The sequence below is a fragment of the Ascaphus truei genome, chromosome 13 (assembly GCF_040206685.1).
Source record: "Ascaphus truei isolate aAscTru1 chromosome 13, aAscTru1.hap1, whole genome shotgun sequence".
NCBI classification, from domain to species: Eukaryota; Metazoa; Chordata; class Amphibia; order Anura; family Ascaphidae; genus Ascaphus; species Ascaphus truei.
The window spans coordinates 27,269,853-27,293,271 of record NC_134495.1 but is presented as its reverse complement, the minus strand read 5'-3'; the positions used below and the strand labels follow the sequence as shown (position 1 = coordinate 27,293,271).

The 23,419-nt window shown below is 39.1% G+C and overlaps 1 protein-coding gene across 1 annotated transcript in view; it reads right to left on the bottom strand.

Moving 5' to 3' along the window:
- LOC142465087 (dehydrogenase/reductase SDR family member 4-like) overlaps positions 1–23,419 on the bottom strand; it is a 53,513-nt gene that overhangs the window by 7,530 nt on the left and 22,564 nt on the right. Inside the window, exons 3-4 of the mRNA XM_075568995.1 lie at positions 23,130–23,231; positions 21,779–21,849 (exon numbers count right to left, since the gene is read on the bottom strand). Of these exons, the coding sequence (XP_075425110.1) occupies positions 21,779–21,849; positions 23,130–23,231 (173 nt within the window). The remainder of the gene's footprint in view (positions 1–21,778; positions 21,850–23,129; positions 23,232–23,419) is intronic.

Below are 23,419 nucleotides of genomic sequence, written 5' to 3'. Positions count from 1 at the left end.
ACCCAACCCCCCCTCTCCAGAGTCGTTAATTTTCTGAATCTTGACATTGTGTTCTTAATCCGTCCATAGCCGAGCCACAAAGCCTCACTGCGCCTGCATGTAATCCTTTTTGAGATGGGAGCTAGCTGCTTACTGTGCATGACTCACCCAACCCCCTCCACAGAGTCGTCAATTTTCTGAATGTTGCCATTGTGTTCTTAATCCGTCGAAAGCCGAGCTACAAAGCCTCACTGTGCCTGCGTGTAATCCCTTTTGAGATGGGAGCTAGCTGCTTACTGCGCATGACTCAACCAACCCCCCCCCCCCCCCTCTCCACAGAGTTGTTAATTTTCTGAATCTTGACATTGTGTTGTTAATCCGTCCATAGCCGAGCTACAAAGCCTCACTGCGCCTGCGTGTAATCCTCTTTGAGATGGGAGCTTTGAGGCTTTGTTTACGGTAATGCTTTGGAAAATCCCTTCTCCAATTTGATTTGCACAGAGCATCACCTCTCTATGCGCCTGTGTGTAATCCTCTTTCGGATGGGAGCTAGTTGATTACTGCTCATGCGCCTGTAATTTCACCCACAACTGTTTGCTTGAGTGCCCCCCAAATTTTTTTTTTTAATTATAATTTTTTAACTGTTATTTTATCTACAAGCCTGCAAAAACAATCTTGATATTACGATATTCAATCTGTGCGTTTGCCTGCACATGGTTGATTTGTGTGCTTTTTATGTACTGTATTTGAGGCTGGAAATTGCTTAGGTACATGCAAGCTTGATCGAAACTGCACGCGAAATCCGGCACAGGCTCGCTGGACAGACAGCAAGGGTTGTTACTGACAGTGGGACCGTTATTGGAAGCCGGTGCTGGTGCTGGTGCATTGCTTGGCAGCGACTGTCATTTCTTAGTTGGTTTTAACACGACCTTTCGCCTTTTGCCATCTGCATGATCATAGATACAGGAAAAAGCCAGTGATACACACCAATACCCTCCAATAAATTGTGGCTCAATACGATAAAAACAGGGGTCGCTACATAACCTTTTCCTTATTGCACGCTTCCACGTATGGGGAGCTGGCGAAAATTTGTAAAAGTCATAGTTTTCGATAAAATACTGATAAATTTGAACAACTGTTGCCATCTTATCATCTGTTGCATTAATCGCGGCCCATATCAAATACGTGTAACTTCTGTCAGGTTTTTGGATAACGGATTGCACTTGAACACTCATGGCGGTGGCTCTCTGGAGAATACTGTCACAGAAACTGGTTTTTGTCTTTCTTTAATATGAAAAGCCTAAATTGATACATTATTGCAACCTCTTCCTTCAGTCTCAAGGCCAATTTACAATAGCACACTGTGGTATCTTTTTTAAACGAAACACCTGCAAGTCGACACATTACTGAAGCACATGTGCATTACAATTCATGAATATCTGCCATCTGGCGGACATGCGAAGCATTTCAACCTATTAAATCCGAACCATTCTCAATAAACGCATCAACCGCTCGTCAACCGCGCATGACCCGCGCATGACCCGTGGCTGAGAACGCAAAATGAATGCAGCATGCTCCCGGTGAAGTGCGTCGCATTCCAGGAAAAAGCCAGGGAAAAAACGGCGATGTGTTAGAATAAAATGAGCCGCAGCAGTAGATGCTGTAAAGGAGCCAAAGTAGTGAACTATGGAAATAAGCAAAAGCAGTTTTGTTGATATTACAGTAGATACTGCATATTTAATATGCAATTCATCTGTTTTGGTTCTAAAAGTGCTCACATTTTAATTTGTGGAGAACATTTGAATTTACACACAAAATATATTTTTGTAAGATGAAATCTGTATATTAAACTTTATTTAGCAAAGAAAAAGGTGTGGATTTATTTTTGGAGTAAGCAACAACTGATACTATGCTATTCTCATTCTCATTATCATGACCATGGCAAACTGGGTGCCTACAATTTTGTAGAACAGGGTTATTTTAAGGTGACCAGATGTACCGTTTGACCGGGACAGTTCTGTTTTTAGAGCACTTGATCGCAATTGCATTCTTATTATTCATAAACGTTTTAATAACATGAAAACATAAATAATATAATTAATGTGTACATTTAAATGTTTAATAAAATGCAAACTCTGCCTTACTATATTCAAAACATATGAGACTTCAGATAATATTATGTATGGCTAAATTGCATAAACAATTATTTATTAGTATTATTTATGTTTTTATGTTATTAAAACATTTATGAATAATAAGAATGCAATTAGAGTTTTAACATACTATTGGCTAGAAAGAGGTTTAAAATCAGCTAAGTTAATGCACCCAATACTCATGACGAAGCCCCAGTCATGAAACACGTAGAATTTTGGAGCCCCCATCAGCATAAAGAGGAGAGGGAGATAGACATCAGTCCTCACAGACATTACAGCCCCAGCCACCCGAAATCTACCAAGACGAATCCCAAAAGACCCCTGTACAACGAATTTAGGATTTATGCAAAATGTGAGTGTAATTGCTGTAAATCTACTACACTATAAACTTTATATTACATTCCACACTATTGGATTTTTCTCTTTTTCTCCTGCCCCATGAGAATCTGAGGGAAGAAATCCTGAGCTTCCAAGACTTACGCACCATAACGGGGCCTGTATCTCGGGAAGTAGGGGGTCCCCGAGGCTGAAACCAATGCAGTACAGCTCAGGAGGCCCCCTGCTCATCTAAACTATTATCAAAATTTTAATTTATACACATGCATTTCGGGCGAGATTTGCACAGGGAGAGATGACTCTCTCAGAGCAGCTCTCTCTGCAGCAGATACAACTCGCCGGGTAAGGCCTTTTCAGAGGGTCGTTCATCATTATGAACCTTTAGTGCATGAGGCCCTTTATCTCTCTTCTTCTCTTAACAGTAATAAATATGCAATTACTATTGGAAGTGCTAAAAAGCTATGCTTCTGATAAAGGGCCTCATGCAGTAAAGTCATAGAGAAAAAAATCACCACGGTTTTCAAATTACCATTTTTGACAGCGTTGCCATCACGAATGCAGAAATCCCTGAATATCTGTGATAGCAACATTTTTAAAAATAGCAAGTAGCTGGAGGCGTGATGATCATATAACTAGAGAAATAGGAAATGGCGTGGCGTGTTCAACAATGTTATTGTGGCATTGGGTGATAATCTCGCGAGACAACCAGTTTCTCGAGTGGCCTATTTAAATGATGCATTTATTTGTAATCTTTTTCTGTGTTGTTAGGAGTGAGTGAGAGATAGACTGAGCTAGGCGTTTGGAGGATTTGTGATTGCTACAGTTGTGTATTTTGAGAGATTTGTCTTGTGTTGTTTTGATGACACATTTTTATTATTGTGAGTTTGATAGTGTTTTGTGAGTGTGTCGTTTAATTTTTTTATCTGTTATTTGTGAGTGCTAGAGGTTTGGATGGGAGGCGTGGGAGTCAGAGCAGTGATGCTGGGGTGACTGGTGGGATGAATGCTGGTGCTGAGGTGAGTGGTGTTCTGGTGAGTAGGTGTGGGAGTGCACGTGGGAGTCAGGGGAGTGTTGCTGGGGTGACTGGTGGTGCTGAGGTGAGTGGTGTTCGTATGAGTAGACGTGTGAGTGCACGTGAGTCAGGGAGTGATTGTGGGGTGACTGGTGATGGGGGAAATGACTGGTGGTGGTGGTGGTGGTGGTGGTGATGGCGATGGTGGTAGGCTCCTGCAGTCTGTTGCATTGGAAGAAAGGGAGTTCAGTGAGCACCAACCGAGCTCAGTGGTTGCAGCTGGGCATAAGAAGCATATAGAAAAAATCGATAATGTAGAATTATTTTTAATTATCTATATTAAAAATAATTTGAATCAAAATTAAATATGTAGAATTCAAATATAACAACAAGATATAATGTTTTGTCTAAAAACAGTACTATGTGTTGAGACAAATGGTGTTTTCATATCATACTTATACATACCATTAATGATATTATATATTTGATGTAAGGATGATAATTACAGTAAAAATGTTTGAACAAACAAACATCTGTCATGTGTACATTTTTACAAATGAAAATACATTATATAAAGTAATTAAAATCTCATGTCAACATCATAGAATTTAAATCACGAAGGATGCTCCTACAGTAAATATAAATAGTGTTACATTGTCAGGCTTAATACATTGTCTAATAAAGTTGGATTGTATACATACACAAAATCATATATATAATCATGAGATGTGTGTTAATTTTGCTATATATATATATATATATATATATACACACACACACACACATACATACACACACACACAAACACACACGTTCATATTTACAATATACTCAGACACGGACAACAATATAAAATGTTTTTTATCGAATAATTCAGTAGTAACATTTAATTCTCACTGTTTTAACACCGCAACCTCTTGGTTACAATGAAGATATTGTTTAGATGATGTCAAACATCCTGAAAAAAAATATTTTCACAATTTATATATGTAAACTTTGTTTATAATGCATATAAAGACACTGGACAAAAATTGTCATATTATGCTATGCATGTGACGTTGTGACAAAATTTTGATGTGTGCTGTAGCGCATGTGCGTTCAGAGTGTTCCCTTTGCGCATGTGCATGAGTTTACTGTGAAATCTGCTCATGCGGACGCGTCATCAAATTTCTTAAATAACAATTCGTGACAGTGTCCCCTTCCCACCCCTCAAGAGCATGGACACATGAGACTGACTGTGGTAACGCCACTTTATTTTAATTAAGACATTTTAATACATTATCCTCATCATACAATACCAGTAACAGTATATGCCTGTGTTCATCATCATATCACTAATAGGGAGTTGCATGTTCTTTTTTGCCAACAAGATTACCACCATTTTTGATTGAGAAGGAACAAACATCTGATTAATTCTCAGTTCTTTATAATGTATATAAATTAGACTTACACATGAAAATATTGTTTTATTGTTGAAAGAGTTAGAAAAATATTCTACAGCATGTTATCAAAACTAGATACAATGCTATATGTTTATGTCCATCACTTTTGTAAGATGACTTTACATATGAATTTTAAAATATTAATCACCTGAGATCACATTAGTTTCACGCAAACACAACCCTGAAAATTCAATAACATTTGTACATTCAAAACATTGTCCCCTCATGCACACATGATACACATTTTAGGACATGTTTTTATAAAAAGGTGTTTGAAATTTACATAGCATAACCAGATGTGCTTGAACACACAGCAGAGCTTTTACAAGTAAGATGTGGATAGCCATCACTATCCTAAGATAAGAGTTTAACACATGTAATTGTAATAAACACGCAGGACTGTATATATTCATATTAACATGTACATTGTTGCTTACCTAAGAAATTGCTGGCGATCACATTAAGACGTGTCTCCACCCCACTAGTTGTGGGCTCATTATCCCCTGTAGCATGGACAAGAGGGTCCTCCTCCAGATTCTCTGTATGTTGTCTTGAATATTGTGACGCAGTGCAATATTGTGCAGAATGCAGCTACAAATCACTATGTCAAACACCTTTTCAGGCTTATACTGTAGGGCACCACCTGATCTGTCCAGACATCTGAGATGACTTTTCAACAGTCCAAATGTCTGCTCTATAACCGACCTAGTGGATATTTTTGCCACATTATATCTCTCCTCTGCAGGGGTTTGAGGGTTAGCCAATGGGGTTAAGAGCCACGGTCTGATCCGTATCCTGAATCACCTACACCGTAACAAATTATTTTTATACATTGTACAATGTACACAAATATATACTGTTATTTGCAACAATTATGACATAGATGTTAAACAAATTCTATATCTCACATGTGAGGTGTTTATCCATATATGATAGGCTCATAAAACATGCATATATATCTATTTGAAACATTAGGACATAATTGTAATCTATTCAATTACACATCCTAAGTATAGTCAATAATAAATGGCACAATTTGATGTTAGCTATGTTGTATGTAAATATGGGTAATCATATGTTTACATAACAACTACATTGTATGTAAAATGTGTTGGTGTGTTTGTGTGTGTGTTTATATGTGATACAATCAATACACATGGACATTTGTCTTAGCAACAATCTATTGAACATTATACCAATTAACTTGAAGTATTCATAAATATTGATGTAAGTATAGGAAACACTATATATGTCAAAATCATAAGAATTTTCGTTAAATACAAATAAAAAAAATGTAATTTTACCACTTAAGTGTATTGTATGTACTCACCCACCAGCCAACCATGCCCAAAATGACCCGTTTCAAATGCATGGAAGACTGATGAGTTTCTCAGGATAGAGGAATCGTGGTTGGAACCCGAGAATATGGCTACCACATTAAGAATCTTCATATTGGCATCGCATACCACCTGCACATTGATGGAGTGAAAGTGTTTGCGGTTACAGTAAGCATGCTCATTCAGACAAGGCGGGATCAAGGCAACATGAGTGCAATTGATTGCACCTATTAAACATGGCTATGGTATAAAAGCCATTTCTCAGTTCCAGGCACTCTGTCTGCTCTCTAGGAAAATTAATATAATTCCTAGCACGTCATGTCAGTGCACATAGAAACTGCGAAAGGACTGCAAGAATGCCGACTGCGAGACCCCGCCTACTATGCTCACAATTGTCTGAAAAGACGCAGAAGCAAGAAAATGTAATGAGCACAGCATTTTAACAAGCCCAAGGCTGCACGACCACTGGCTGTTACGAAATCAAAATCTTCTTTAACTCTTCATAAAGAGCTAAGATTTCTGCTGAACTCAAGCAACATCTGCTAATAATCTCAACCTCAGTAAGCCCCTCCAAAGTGTGCGTTCATGATGTAAACATGAACAGGCACTGCCTGTCTCCTCTCCCTCGCCTATCCTGTCCCTCTCCTCTCCTCTATCCTCTGTCTCTCATCCAAAGCCAGTCTTCTCCTTCTCATCATAATATATCTCATCTCCATTTCCATCTCTCCATCCGCCATCTCTACCTTGAAGTAAGTGTTCAATTGGCTTCCTTTAAGATGCTATGCATTATGGCACGTGACTTCAATAAATGAAAGGTGTTAAAAAATGTTTTTTAATAAATAAACTTCATTTGTGTCTACAAAAAAATGAATATGTGTTAATTAGCAATTCTAAATCATTATACCGTGATATTTTTTATAACGTGACGTAAAGATTCATATACCTTGGTTAGCCAAAGTAAAACAGATGTTTATAATGCCACTAATTGTCACAAATGCAACAGTCAGCAATAGGAGTTGTATTTTTCAATTAAGATTAATTGCTACTAAATCATTGAATCATGTTGACGTATAAAGCTGCATTTCAAGCTAGCATTTTTCAAATAAACAACATTTGTTTTTTCCATTCAATATGTGCATCAATACAATCTGCACAATGACAAGTGATTAGCTAAGCTCAAGATCGATCTATTCTCCTGTAATCGATCGCTTGATCAGGGTTATTACATTCACTTATTGCACAGCATTGTGGGCAATGTAGTCTTGGAATCTGATTGTGTGGGCAGTTACTAGATATAATTTATGCACTACTAGAGATAGGGTGGGGCTCAAGAGCCAGAGCCTATCAGAAGGCGAAGGAGGCGGTCACTTTGTAAAGGCTTCCTACATTAGAAACTTTCCACATTAGTTAAAAAAATTTTTTTTAAATGCTTTAAGTATTTTCGCTTAGTACAGAACTGATGTTTTACCAAAAAAAAACACATGTAGTATATTATTTTAACTGCTGCTTTAAATTAACACACACCCAAAACAGAAATATTAGTTTTGTCAAACAATTTTTTTTTAAATATGAAGGAATCTTGGGGGAAAAAATATGCCTATTCACCATAGTACTAAAAAAATTGCACATTTATGACACAATCTACTGTAACATGTTTTGAATACATTACACATGTTGGTTAAAGGTTTACATGTATGTAACCTGTGACAACGTATGTCAACACTGTCACAAATTAAAATGATATGTTAAAGGTGATGCTCAAAGTGATGTGTTGAAAAATTAAAATTGATTTTATTGTATTACATATGTGCAAAAATACTAGGTGCAAACTGACAATTGAGTAGAAACTTTGCAGATCTACAAATTCTCATGTACTTGTTCTATTGTTCGGGTTATTAAAATATTTTACTGCAAAGCTTTGTGGGACATTTAGCCCATGTAGATAACATGACTGGTCAGTTACTAGATACAATTGGTAGCCTGCTAGAGAGAAGTCGAGGATGAAAAGGACAAACCAATCAGAAGAGGAAGGGGATGTAACTTTAATAATACGTTATACATTATACACATTGTCAAATTACATTCAAAATATATGGCATGCTTATTTTTGTTAGTACAAACACTTTTGTCATAGCAAAAAAAGTATGTATTTTCCTTGATTGATATTGTCTGAACTGTATCTTTAAGAGGTTACGATAGGACTATCCAGCGACCCCGCTGAACTGAAACATTCATGTACCCCGTATATAATCATAACATCAACAAGTCATATCTTAACACATAAATAATGTACGTGGTGGCACTATTAGGTCAATAAGGTAAACACTTATATTTATTACAAATCATTCTTTTAAAGACCACGGAATCACAAATACAAAGTAATATGTCTCCATAGACAAATGAGAAATTCAGTCATGCACATCTTAAATAATATATCATGGGCAATATACTTGCGTTTAAAGGTACCAGTGCTCTGTGGTTCAGGGAAAAACCTGTCTGGTGTAATTTCAAGTATATGGAAGTATGTTGAAGATCCATGGCACAATGGATTTGTAGAAAATAAATGTATTCTTTCAGTGGCACACACAACATTTCAAACTGCACAGAGTTCTTTATCAAGTGACTGGCCCGTCACTTGATAAAGAACTCTGTGCAGTTTGAAACATTGTGTGTGCCACTGAAACAATAAATTTATTTTCTACAAATCTGTTGTGCCCTGGATCTTCAACTTACTTTCAGCTCCATAGACTCCATGCTTAAAAGATATACAGTATTTACAAAAAAGCATTTTTTTTTCTAAGTCACGACACGCCGTTCATCGGCAGCTTCTCACCACCTTCTTACCAACTTTCCTGGTGAGGTGGTTTGGAGAGGAAATTTCAATTCTTGAGCGGCGATCAGCCTCGATAAGCTGATCAAGGCTAAAAGAATTGATCGAGTTTGAGATACTGGCGATAAGTGGAGATAAGTGGCTTATCGCCGTGCATTTGGCGATTTTTTTTCTTGGTAAAAAAACCCGTCCATTTTAGCTCTTATTGCTAGCTTTTCGGGGTTTACTGAATCGCTGTAAGCTTTTTTGGCAATAAGCTGGCGATGAGTGGCTTATCGCTATTTATAGCATGAGGCCCAAAGACTTTGAGGAAACCTCTTTCCTATTATCTCTTATAAATGTATCTAAGGATAAAAGTCTCCTACAACAAATTCACTCTACTCATAAGTGTAATAAATAGAAATGCAATTTGTGCCTTATCAAAATGTATGCAATTAGAATTGGATGTGTAAACAATTACATTTCAAACAAATGTATTTTTTAGAGGAAACTTTTATCCTTAGACACTCTTTTATATGTAAGGATACAAGTTTCCTAAAACAAATTCAGTTTACTCACAAGTTTTATGCAGAGCACACAGTGAAGACTGCAGTCCCTTCAGAGCAATAAGAAAAAACAAAGGTTGTTTAGTCTCAAATTGTTTTGATTGATCCAAACCACTGATGTTCAGTGGAAGTGTATTTTGTTCCTTTATTTCGTCCATCAGACTGCGTCTGTAAAATTCCTATGTGCTGTGTATCACGCACCATAATGTAAGGGTGAAACACTTTGAGTCCCATTGGGAGAAAGATGAAATATGAAACAGTTATTATTATTATTATTATTATTGTTAAAATGTTTGCCTTTAATTCAAATACTTTATCGTTTTGTAGACTTAAAGGAAGCATAAAAGTAAAAACAATAAAGAAACAAATTAGTTTTCTATCAAATTATGGTAGTTTAAAATTGTATTTATTTTATAAGGAAAAAAACAATGAGATACTGTATCTCATTTATACTGTAGGTACTGTATGTCCTAAATGCACACTACACCGTGAAAATAAATACAGTATGTGTAAAATGTTACTTGTGTACAGTTCAGATTCAAAGTAAATAAATGAACAAAAGACACATAATATGCACAAAGGGGAATATTGAGCTTTTCTTTGGTACCTGTACATCATACAAGTACAACATATATATTTTTTACAAGTATTATGCCAGGAGCTTTTGGGGTTTTCCTAGATGAAAACCTCACACACATTATAATGATGTGACATTCAGGGGATTCCTGCTTCTCAATGTGTCCCCGTCACCCCTGTTCTACATGCCTTTGATCGTCCTCATCCGCCTCCTCGTTCATCTCTCCCTTCTTCCTCCCACTCCTGTTCCTCTGCGCCTTCTCCGGACGCACGTCCAGCTGTCACGCATGTTCCCTGCAAGGTGCGCGCTTATCCCCAGACTCCCGATCCCTCCCGCGGCACTCAGCGCTCGCGGTGCCGCTCTATTCCCTCTCCCATCACGTTACCTTCTCCAGCTACGCCTCCTGCCCTCTCGCCGCCCGTGGCGGGCGCCCCTGCGGCGCGGCGCTCCTCGCCCTCCCTGGCACACACTGTGCGCACATCCAACCCTTACAGAAGGAGTGCGCAATCAAATCCCTCTGGTCAAGAGAAAGGTGCCTATTGGACTTGAAGCTATTGACGGACGCCCGCTTCAGCCAGCCTTCATCATCTGGGAGTCATTCTGCTTACGTTGACCACGGCAGATGGCCATAAGGAGGTAATAGTTTTTGATATCTTCCATTCTCCCACGGTTCAGGTCATTCTAGGATTGCCTTGGCTGCAGCTCCACAATCCACGCATAGATTGGACCGACACCTTACCTATCAAATGGTCTTCTTCTCCTGAGCCTCCGGCTACCACTCCTCCTGCTGCCGTGCTCGCTGGTGTGGATTCCGTTCCTTCTAATCTTTCTATTCTGCCAAAGGTGTATCATGAGTTTCTGGATGTTTTCAACAAAGTTCAAGCTGAGGTACTGCCTCCCCATCGTCCCTACAATTGTCCGATTGATTTAATTCCAGGAACCATTCTCCCGACGTCAAAGTCATATCCTTTATCCGTTCCTGAAACTGAGGCTATGACATCCTACATCCAAGAAAAATTGGAGAAAGGATTCATCCGCAACTCAACCTCCACCGCTGGGGCAGGCTTCTTCTTCGTGAAGAAGAAGGATGGATCCCTAAGACCCTCTATTGGCTTTCGCGGACTCAACAAAATCACGGTAAAAAAAACGATATCCTCTTCCCCTAATTTCTGAACTTTTTTACCGTCTACAAGGAGCCTCTATCTTCTCCAAACTCAATTTAAGAGGGCCATATACTGTCCCGGCCAGCTTTATTCTAAAGCTTTCCGGGATAAATGTGGGGCTTTTAAAAAATGTAAATGCGGTTTCCCGCGCGGCGGCCACTTCAACAGAGATAAGCGCTAATGGTGTTTATCATTGAAAGCACCCGCGGCGCGGGAAAACTAAAAAAAAAAAACGGGGAGAAGCAACATGCGAGTAAAGGCGGCCGCCACTGTAATCTTATCCGTATAAGAGAAGGGGGTGAATGGAAAACCGCGTTTAATACGCGATCTGGACATAATGAGTATCTAGTGATGCCTTTTTTGGCTATGCAATGCTCCTGCCGTTTTCCAAGAGTTCATGAACGATATTTTCCGGGACGTGTTAGGAACATTTGTTATCGTATATTTGGATGACATTCTCATTTTATCTAAGGATTTAGAAGAGCACATTCGCCATAGCAAACTGGTACTATCTAGGCTTCGTGCTAATCGCTTATACGCCAAGATGGAGAAATGCTTGTTTGACCAAACGTCCACAGCCTTCCTAGGCTATATTATCTCTAACCAGGGTTTTTCTATGGACCCAGAAAAATTGAAATCTGTCCTCGACTGCCCGCTGCCAAATTCTCTCAAGGCCGTGCAGCACTTTCTTGGCTTTGCCAATTATTACCAGAAGTTCATCCGTAATTTTTCTTCCATTGCTCTACCCATCACCGCCCTGACTAAAAAGGGTGCTGACCCTACGACTTGGTATCCTGAAGCCATTGACGCCTTCGAGTTTCTCAAAAAGGCCTTCATCTCTGCACCCATCCTACAACATCCTGATACTTTGCTTCCCTTCACGTTAGAAGTTGACGCCTCTGATTTAGGAGCCGGTGCAGTACCCTCGCAAAGATCCTCTCCCCAGGAGAAGCTCCATCCCTGCGGGTTTTTTTCTCGGAAATTCTCGTCTACCGAGAGAAATTATGATGTTGGGAATTGTGAACTACTGGCCATAAAATTGGCTTTTCAGGAATGGAGGCATCTTCTCGAGGGTGCCAAGGAGCCTGTTGCCATCCTCACCGATCACAAAAAGTATTGTATATTGAAGGGGCTCGACGATTAGGGTCTTGTCAGGCTCGTTGGTCTCTGTTTTTCTCCCGTTTCAACTATACTATTTCTTATATTCCCAGTACCAAAAATATCAAAGCAGATACTCTCTCTCGCAAGTTCGCCACAGAGAACAACTCCAATGAATCCGCTGAATTGATTCTCCCCGCTTAGTGCATAATTTCTGCCAACAGTTTTCATATTTTGGATGAAATGAACAAAGTCCAGGTTCACATTCCCAAGAGACTTAAGGTGACTGAGGGATGCTTACTGTATATGCAGCGCCATGTTTTCGCCACAAAATTCTTCTTTGGGGACATTCTTCTAGATCTGCCGGCCATCCAGGCTTCAAGAGAACAGCATATTATTAAAAGGACCTTTTGGTGGCCTGGGATGAACAAAGACATTTTTGATTTCACCAAACTTGTCCGGTCTGTGCCCAGAGTAAATCCGCTCATCACAAACCTTCTGGTCTTCTCATGCCTCTTCCCATCCCGGAGCAACCTTGGAAACATATCTCTATGGACTTTATTGTTGAGCTCCCCAATTCTAAAGGAATGAATAACATTCTTGTTGTGGTAGATAGATTTTCCAAGCATTCACACTTTATTCCCCTCAAGGGCCTCCCTAATTCTGCTACTTTGGCTAATATTTTTTCTAAAGAAATTTTCTAAAGAAATTTTCAGATTACAAGGTGTGCCTATTTTATTTGTTTCTGACAGAGGTTCTCAATTCATCTCTAAATTTTGGCCTGCTTTTTCTCAGAGACTTGGGATTTCCCTTCTATTTTCTTCTGGATATCACCCTCAGACCAACGGTCAAACAGAAAGAATGAATCAAACTTTAGAGCAGTATCTCAGATGTATTGTCTCCGAGTCTCAAGACAACTGGGTGGATCTTTTACCATGGGCCGAGTTTGCAATTAACTCTCTGAAAAATGAATCTACGCAATAATCCCCTTTCTTCATTAATTTTGGATTCCACCCTAGCAGTATTCCCCTCTCCTCTTCTCCTTATGGTGTTCAAGCAGCGGATTCTCATGTCTCTACTCTTCAGAACTCTTGGAGGATGATTCTGAAGACTCTACAAACTGCCGCCTCAAGACAAAAAACCAAGGCAGATCGACGACGCCAACCGGGTCCTTCATTTAAACCCGGAGACAGAGTGTGGTTGTCTTCAAAAAACATAAGGCTCAAGACCCCGTCTCTGAAATTGTCCCCGAGATTCTTGGGTCCCTTCAAGATACTGGAGAAGATTAACCCAGTAGCTTATCATTTGGCACTTCCTTCCACCATGAGGATTCCTTCTGTTTTCCATGTGGCCCTGCTCAAAACTTTCATCCAAAGCTCCCACTTTCCGGACCGTTCTCGTAAACCAAACCCTGTGACCATTCACGGACAGCAAGAATATGAGGTGCATTCCATAATTGACTCCCGTTGTTCCAGAAATAACTTACAATTCCTCGTTCATTGGAAGGGGTATGGCCGAGAGGAGAGTTCATGGATTTCTTCTCATCATATTCATGCCCCCAAATTCCTCTGGCAATTTCAGCGAAAATTCCCCCAGAAGCCATGGCAGGATCGCCCGGAGATCGATTCTCAAGGGGGGGATTGTTAGGACCAGTATGTCAGGCCAGAATCTTCACTCATGTTAAGCTTCCATTTTGTATGGTCATAACTAGTTAAGATTCTGTAGTCAGCCTTTTGCTGAAATATAATTCCTAAATGCACTCAGTTTCTGCCAAAATTGCATTTCCTTTCTTTCTGGTCAGGATATTACTAGATACTTTTGTGATGTCAATTTCCTGGTATTTTAGTAGAATATAATAGAATGGTTCTCTGCAAGAAGCAAAATAGTGTAATATAGTTGCTAAGACTCAAGGTCTCTTTTGATAACAGACAATGAATAAGCTATGTATTCAGACAATTGCTTGTATTGGAAAAGACACGTCTCAAAAGTCACGCCACTAATATGTCCTGCCCCTAAATCACGCCTCTAATCAAAGCTACGCCCAAGACACGCCTATGATACGCCTATGATACGCCTATGATACGCCTATGTTACGCCTCTAACCAATATCTTTTTTTTTTCTGTATAAAAGTCATTACCCTATGAGTAATAAATTGAGACAAAGGATTTGAAACCTGGCGTGCGTTACATTTCATTTCGTTCGTCTTCCAGGCCTGATAAGGTTCATCAAAGATCGAAGATAACAGTTGCAGGGTGTGAAAGCTTCCAAGGAAGTCTGCTGCAAAATGGTGCAGATTGAGTATCCAGTCACAAGGCTTCAGTGTACCTGGAAGAGGAAAGGTTCCTCTCGGTTCTGAAGCATAGGTGAGGAAATTAGGTCTTCCTTCAGTTTTGGTGTCCAGAAGTGGGAAATTCACAGAGGTGGTGAGTATATATGTAAATTTTTATATATGATGCTTCACCCCCTCTGGGAATTTAAAAATACCTAAATTATGCTGGTTAGAGTTTAGATAGTTTATGAATTGTGACTGAAGATTGGGTTAGAGTCCCTTTAAACAAAATTTTTGGTTAGAGTCCAGTACATTTTGTGCATGACTGGACTGTTATCTCTGATCTAGCTGAACGACCATTGTATATTGTGTAAGTATAAATATTGCAATTATTTGTGTAACCCTGATGAATTTTTTCCTGAATGATTTTTTGTGTGAAAGACACTGTGTGGTCATGCTGATTAACATCTGTACAAAAATATGAATATTAGTTGCTCATGATGAAATCTAAATTTTAAAAGGTTTTAAAAAGGTGTACACCGAATATAGAGAGAAATACCTCACAACAAAAGGGGAGTATCTTCAGCTATGTCCCTGGTTATAGTTTGAAAGGTTTATTCGTCCTGGCCAGGCGGATACTTTTTAAACCGGACACATTTCTTTTCGTTTGTGGTATTTCTATCTTAATAAAAGGAGGGGCACAGCCTCTCCCTTACAGTTTAAAGAATGCGAAGCATTAACATTAAAATTAACTAGCTCTGTGCTTAAGCAGTTTAATCATGAGAACAAGGTAATGTAGAACTGTCTTCTTTTCTGTAAAGCAGTAAGATAACACATTTCAATTTTATTTCTACAGGATTAAGATATATTTGCGGCTGTTTTTGTTTAAAACGCTTGTAAGAGCTCATAAGCACTGTTTGAATTAATATATTGTATTATATATGTATATAAAGCCATTAATGTACATAGCGCTTCAAAAGGAGGGTGTCCGTGGTGTGAGCGGAGTGTGGTGATATCTGCCTTTAGCAGCATGGAGGTCAGTTATTTTAGCGAGAATTGTCTCCGTTAAATAAGCAGTGTAGAAGCCATACAAGACAGGTAGGGTCAAGCTTGCTGATTTTTTAGTCATGGTATAACTGTTGCATGTTTGAAGATATTTTGTTTAGTTTAAGAGAGGGCATAGTTAAAACGGGATAGCAATTGTATTGATGGAAGTTTGCAGGAGTATGAGATTTCTTTCAGAAGGCATTCAGAGGAATGAGTGAAAGAATGTTGCATGCTCTTGTTGGCATAGACTTGGCGTTTATAAGTAATTTGAAATATTCCCGTTATTTAATTTTTGAAAGACCATACAAAATGCAGTTTTAGGACAGCATGGAAAGCTTCATATTTAACATTAAACTAATGTTACAATCCCCTGCGTGAGGATTAATCCAGCAGTTAATATGAATTAGACAGTGAAACCCATTGTCCGTTATCTGTACTTTGAGGTTTCTGGCTGTTTTCCCAGAAGAAAAAAAAAAGCGCTTTGAAAATTATTATTTTTTTTTCTTTTTAAAGTCAGAGTGTCTTTTAAAGTGAATGCTGGCCATGTGCTCAGCACTTTGCAAAGAGTTCAAAATTATTTGTCTATTTTAAAAGGAAATCTTTTGTTCAGGATTTCAGGATTTTTTCTTATATTGTAAATGCCACAGTTGTTAAAAGACCTACTGCAGGCTTTTTCTTCTTTTAACACAAGCAGTAAATATTTTTATAGTCACTACACATACAAATCTATTTACCAGTTTATTTTGCTATATATCAAAGCAACCTGTTTTCATAACTATTTTTGTATTTTTGTATTTTTGTTCACATATATAGATAATATATGAACAAAAGAGGGGAGATACATACATAGGTTATTGAAGGTCTCTCTGAAATCCCTATAGAGGGATTTGATATGAACTTGATATGTTGTAAATGATATACAATGCACAGCAGGTTCAGAATTTATTATAGCAATGTTAACTCCAAGGGCTGACAGGCCCCTGGTAAATAATAATAATACCTTTGCAGATGTCACAGCAAAGCAGGTAGCAAGCCGTCCCTATGTTGAGGGATATATCATATCTGCCAAATTTATAATTTTGTAACCATTTATTTGTTTTTGGGTATGTCCTGGAAATAGAGTTAAAGGACAGGGGATATATAATTGCATAAGTGAACAGGGTATATATATTATATACAAGGCATTTCACATTTTTTAGCAGAATAGTTACAGTGGAGTGTTTGAGGTGAAAGCCAGGAGTGACTGTGGGTGTGGGACAATAGCCATGAGTGCAGGCTGTTGGGATGCTTGACTTGTGGGGTGAGTTTTAAGGTTAGTTAGTATTAAATGACTAAAAGGTTGACACCATTTGCACCAGAGAAAATGGCAGATGGCAGTTAGGTATGAATGAGAGTAAGTGTGTATTGGGAGAAGAGAGATTGATTTGTAATTTGAGACAGTGTTTTTGTCCCCATTTTTGAAGATTGGGACAACTCTAGCAGTTTTCCAGGTCTTAGGGATATGGCCTGCAGACAGGATAGAATTGATTATGGAAGCAATTGGTTTGGCAAAGGCTGAGGTACCAAGTTTTAGGAACTTGGATTGTAGCAAAGTCAAGTCCATATTGGTTGCTTAGTTTAAAATTTGAGGAGCGTTAATAGGGAATATCTCTGTTTAATATTGTGGATGCTAATAATAGTAGTAACCATATTAATACAATCATTTATTTCTAGGTATACATTCTCTCCCTATGAGACACTTATGGGATGAGTTATGACCATCAGAAGTTCAAAGTAACGAATTAAGGACCATGTTATTGGTAATAAAACAATTAATAAGTATTGCATGCAACTAATATATATTTTTGAGTCTTTCTAGGCACAGGTTAAAGCTGAAAGTGCACCTACGCAAGACGGGTTAATGGTCAAGCATTTTCTACGCAAGCACGCTCTTCATCCCAGATGAAAAGGCCATTTAAATGCTACTCATCACCAGCATTGCAGTAAAAATTTCTTATCATCATGGATACACATCACGCACGTCAAAATAGTGCCAGTCTAAGCACAAACAGCTAATAAAGACAAAGACATAGCACATGCAAATAAGTGTTTTGATAGACACAATACTCTCCGACTACTAATCATCAAAGGAAAAAGGTTATAGGCAAAAATGTCCAGGCCTCAACACACGAACTTTGAACTTTTTATTTTTACAGGTTTTTATTATTTTTCAGTTACAATGTATGCTCCATTATGTTTGTGTACGTGGCGTCCCATAAGGATGACAAAATAGTATAAGGTATTATTTGTTTAACTTTGTTTATTTTGTTTGGATTTCTAGGTTAATAGAATCTTCCTGAAGAATGATATCCCGGTGGGAGAATGTTTTATCAGTCAAACACACGGTTATGTTAATTGCTCACAGGTAGAGTTAGAAACAGAAGAGATACACCCAATACACAAGTGCTAAAAAGTAGTCTATGGGAAGAATAAGTTTCAGGGAATTTATTCCCAAATGTAGGAGTTGGGTTACTGTATGACAGGTTTACAGGGATATCCTAAATCATACAACCACAGACGTTTACTCATTTAACCAAGAATAGGTTTAGTTTAAATTAATGGCCCCACAGAATAAAAATAGTTCTGGACTATATTTTAGCCTCAAAAGGAGGGGCATGTATGCGTCCTAGTTAAAGAGCAATGTTGTGTATTTATCCAGGATTTAGGGACCATGGGGACTTGGTGGTTGGATTGATTTGCTTTGAGCGAAGCTAGCGAATGTTTTTGTATGTGTGTGTTTGTCCTACTCATTGCTCTCTATGTATTAAGTACAGCAAAACTCTGATCCAGAAGTGCGTTGCAACCCCCACCGACGCTATGCCTCTCTGCGGTGATGATGTCGCCAGTCCCCCAGAAGAAGAGACCAAAGAAGAAATCAACTGGGCTGATATAATGGCCAGAAAAGAAAGGAATGAAGTTATGCACAACTTGGACATCTTGGTCCATCAGGACTATGAAACGGTTAACTGTTTTGTTCCTTAAATAGACTGTTTCTTAAGGATATGGGGGGACTGAGAAGACTGGATGTGAGGAAGGTGGGAGGTCACAAAGGGACGTGAGTCAACCACAAGGAAAGGATCACAAGTCAACCATTTTGACCAAAGCAGCCATCTTGGTCCGTTTTGCCATTCTGAGTAAATGCAGTATGAAAGATGTGTGCAAGAAGAATGTTTGTGCAGTCGCTCTTAGCAGAAATTAGCCCCCACCAATTCTCACAAATAGCTGACCCTTAGATTATGTGACATATTGAGATGTAAGCCATTTTCTAATCTATTGAAATATTTAATGATATATATATATATATATATATATATATATATATATATATATATATATATCTATTGGATGTGTGGCATGTGGGCCACTAAGATTGTACCCTGCAATCACACTGCTCTTTGTTATCTGGGTTTCATTCTTCCCACTTTCTATGTATCTGACACGTTACCCCAAGGGAAGCTGAGAAATCGAAATGATCTGACCAGGACCATTAGTCCAACCCGCATTGCAGCTGGGGTTTTTATACCTAGTTTAGGTGTTCTGGATCTCTGTTCTAAATTAAGTGATGCTATTATCCGTCTGACTAATGAACAAGAGCAGATCCGAACAGTATTATTACAGAATAGAATGGCTCTTGATTATCTGCTAGCCTCACAAGGAGGTGTTTGTAAACTTGTAGGACAGAAGTGCTGTGCCTATATTGAGGATGAGTCTGGCGCTATTCATAAAGATATGGATAAGTTACAGGAAATTCAGGCAAGGATGCGTAAAGAATCCTCAGGCCTTAACTTAAATTGGATGTCAGGACTCACTAGTTGGATCGGAGAATTAGGTATGAAAATTCTCTATGGTTTTATTGTAGTGATTAGTATAATCGCAGCAATTTTTGTATTTTTCACTGTGCTAAGTGTGCAATGCTTTCATTTGTTTCAAAGAAACCTTCAGTTTCATCTCACGCCATGTATGCAACTAATAATTCATATGTGGCCATGAACAGAGTCTATGATACTATTGGTCCCCATAAGGCCATAGTCATAGAGAAGCGTACCTTGTAAGGGTATTTGTTCTTTTAGAGAACAAAAAGGAGGGAATTGTTAGGACCAGTATGTCAGGCCAGAATCTTCACTCATGTTAAGCTTCCATTTTGTATGGTCATATCTAGTTAAGATTCTGTAGTCAGCCTTTTGCTGAAATATAATTCCTAAATGCACTCAGTTTCTGCCAAAATTGCATTTCCTTTCTTTCTGGTCAGGATATTACTAGATACTTTTGTGATGTCAATTTCCTGGTGTTTTAGTAGAATATAATAGAATGGTTCTCTGCAAGAAGCAAAATAGTGTAATATAGTTGCTAAGACTCAAGGTCTCTTTTGATAACAGACAATGAATAAGCTATGTATTCAGACAATTGCTTGTATTGGAAAATTGTACGTCTCAAAAGTCACGCCGCTAATATGTCCTGCCCCTAAATCACGCCTCTAATCAAAGCTACGCCCAAGGCACGCCTATGATACGCCTATGATACGCCTATGATACGCCTATGTTACGCCTCTAACCAATATCTTTTTTTTTCTGTATAAAAGTCATTACCCTATGAGTAATAAATTGAGACAAAGGATTTGAAACCTGGCGTGCGTTACGTTTCATTTCGTTCGTCTTCCAGGCCTGATAAGGTTCATCAAAGATCGAAGATAACAGTTGCAGGGCGTGAAAGCTTCCCGGGAAGTCTGCTGCAAAATGGTGCAGATTGAGTATCCAGTCACAAGGCTTCAGTGTACCTGGCAGAGGAAAGGTTCCTCTCGGTTCTGAAGCATAGGTGAGGAAATTAGGTCTTCCTTCAGGGTTACTGTGACGGTTCAGGGGATTCCTGCTTCTCAATGTGTCCCCGTCACCCCTGTTCTCCCTGCCTCTGACCGTCCTCCTCCGCCTCCTCGTACATCTCTCCCTTCCTCCTCCCGCACCCGTTCCTCTGCGCCTTCTCCTGATGCACGTCCACCTTTCACACGCGTTCCCCGCAAGGTGCGCGCTTATCCCCAGACTCCTGATCCCTCCCACGGCACTCAGTGCTCGTGGTGCCGCTCTATTCCCTCTCCCATCACGTTACCTTCTCCAGCTGTGCCTCCTGCCCTCTCGCCACCCGTGGCGGGCGCCCCCACGGCGCGACGCTCCTTGCGCTCCCTGGCACACACTGTGAGCGTGCATCTAGCCCTTACAGAAGGCGTGTGCACACGCTCCACTTGTATATCTTCCATGAGCCCTGGTTCCGCCCCTCATACTGTGCACGCTATTTCCCTGTCTGATTTACCTGTCTCCTTCCTCAATCCTTCTGACATATCTCTGCAACCCCTTACTCTACCCTCTGCTCCTCCTCACTCTCCCATTGGTGCTCAACCCCTCACTCACCCTCTGCTCCTCCTCTCTCTCCCATTGTTGCTCCCTCCTTTATAACCCCTGTCTGTCCTCTAGCTCATTGCTCTGCATAGCTTCTTGTGACCCCTGTGTGTGCAGTCTCTATGCTTGGTTCTCTTGTCTCTTCAGTGCTGTTTCCTGTCCCTGTTTACCTTTGGATCTCCCTGGCTGGAACTCTGCTTTGAATTGGATTACCCTGCTTTCTCCTGCCTTTGGACCCTGCATTCGGGTACGTTTACGCTGCCTTCTCCTATCCTCGAACACTGGCTTATGGACTTGATTACGCTGATTTCTATTACCCCTGAACTCTGGCACACGGATATTACTATCCAAATTCTCATACCCTGGACAATGCAAGTATCTGCTAACCTTTTCTCTACAGGCCCGGCAACGCATTACCACACTCCGGGCACGACCTCACTGCTGTGGGTGCATGTTATAACCTTACCCACCTCAGTACTGGGGACTGGCTAGGTCTGCGGGCATGCAGGCGTTACAAATGCATTATTTTTGTCAAGCAATTTCTATTATGTGCCGTCTCTTACCCTTCTTTCTGTATGTGTGGAACAACCAGTTTCACCATCAGAAAATGGGATACAACATTCACTCCAAAAACCTGAAATGAAGGGAAATGGAAAGTGACCAAATTCAATAAGCACAGTTAAATCATTGAAATGCAAAAGCAATTCAGTACAATAACCTTAACTGAAGAACATGAAGTGTGGAATGAGAAAAGTATGTGGTTATTGTATTGTGGAATAAACATATTACCTGTAGGTATATGGTAAAGATTAGCAGACCTACCGTAGTATGAAATAACTAGTATGTTTACAGTACTGTATTATAAAGGCAACGTTTCAACAACAAAGAACCGTTATCATTGAATCAATTAGGGAACTCCCTGATGAAGATGAAGGTACTTGATATGCCATCTTTATGAGTAATTAACATGCTCTCTGTGTGCCTGGCTTTTGGTTTCTTACAGTGGCAAGAATGTAAGCACAATTGAAAAATATGAAATGCTGATGAAGATCAGCAATCCCAATTGAGCAGTAACTTTAGAGTTGCCATAGGTTTCATGAGTTTCTGTTATTAAGTGGGTTAGTAAGTTATAGTACTCTGTACACCATTGTTTAGTACCCTTTATATCCTTATAGCCCACCCACTTAAGTTCCATTGTTGCCTTGAACACTGTAGGTCCCATACTGTACCTATTGAACCATAACAAAACATTCCTTCCCTATTATTCAAGGGGGGCAAAGGGGAACAAAAACAGATTAAATGATGATCCTCCCAAAGGTTTGTGTTTTGTATCTCCTTTTATGGAGCTTTGGAAAACTGGAAGTATAAGAAACACTATAATTATATACTGTAAACATGTTTATTTTCCATGTAGGTAGGAAACTGGACTAAAATTAAAAGAATATGTTTCATGAAGTCCTTTTGTATGAATGTAGATGCAGCCAAACCAATGGTAACATTTTTGCATGTGTGGTAGTTTAGCATTGCAATAATCAAATTACATAATTAATGCAAGAGTACTTAAAATATAGGCTACCACTTACACTCAAATAACTGTTAATCTGTACATACATTAATTTCTATACCTTCCCTTTGTCATCTTTTCTTTGTACTTTACATGTCTCATGTAATTTCATGTTGCTAGCATCAGCATATCAAAATTACACTCAGCTGACATTAAACCACACTACATGTTTTAAATGAAATTATTTCCCCCACACATTTTTTTCTAGTGATTAACTAGTATTGCTAATATTAGCTATATGCTAATATTCTTTAATTCAAATCATATAAGAACACATTCTACTAAATGTTTTGCGCTCATCTTATTTTAGAAAACATATTTGTAATTATGTTATTTATGCCAATATTTACCTTATCCCATATTTCTTCTGTAGTCTCCAGTAGAGGACCCACATTGGGGTTAACAGCTGCATTACAGATGAGAATGTTGATTTTACCGTACCGCTGCAGGGCCTGAGTAACAATAGAAGTAATTCAAGGCTAGCATTGTTTTCCTAGAAAACATTTACATTTACTACGTAAGACAATCTGTACTGTGTACTGTACATCTACAATTAGGAAATCAGAATTGCTCATTAGCACAATCTTGTTTCTGCATAGGAACTCTGATGTAACTTACAATGCTCGTATTAAGTGAAAAC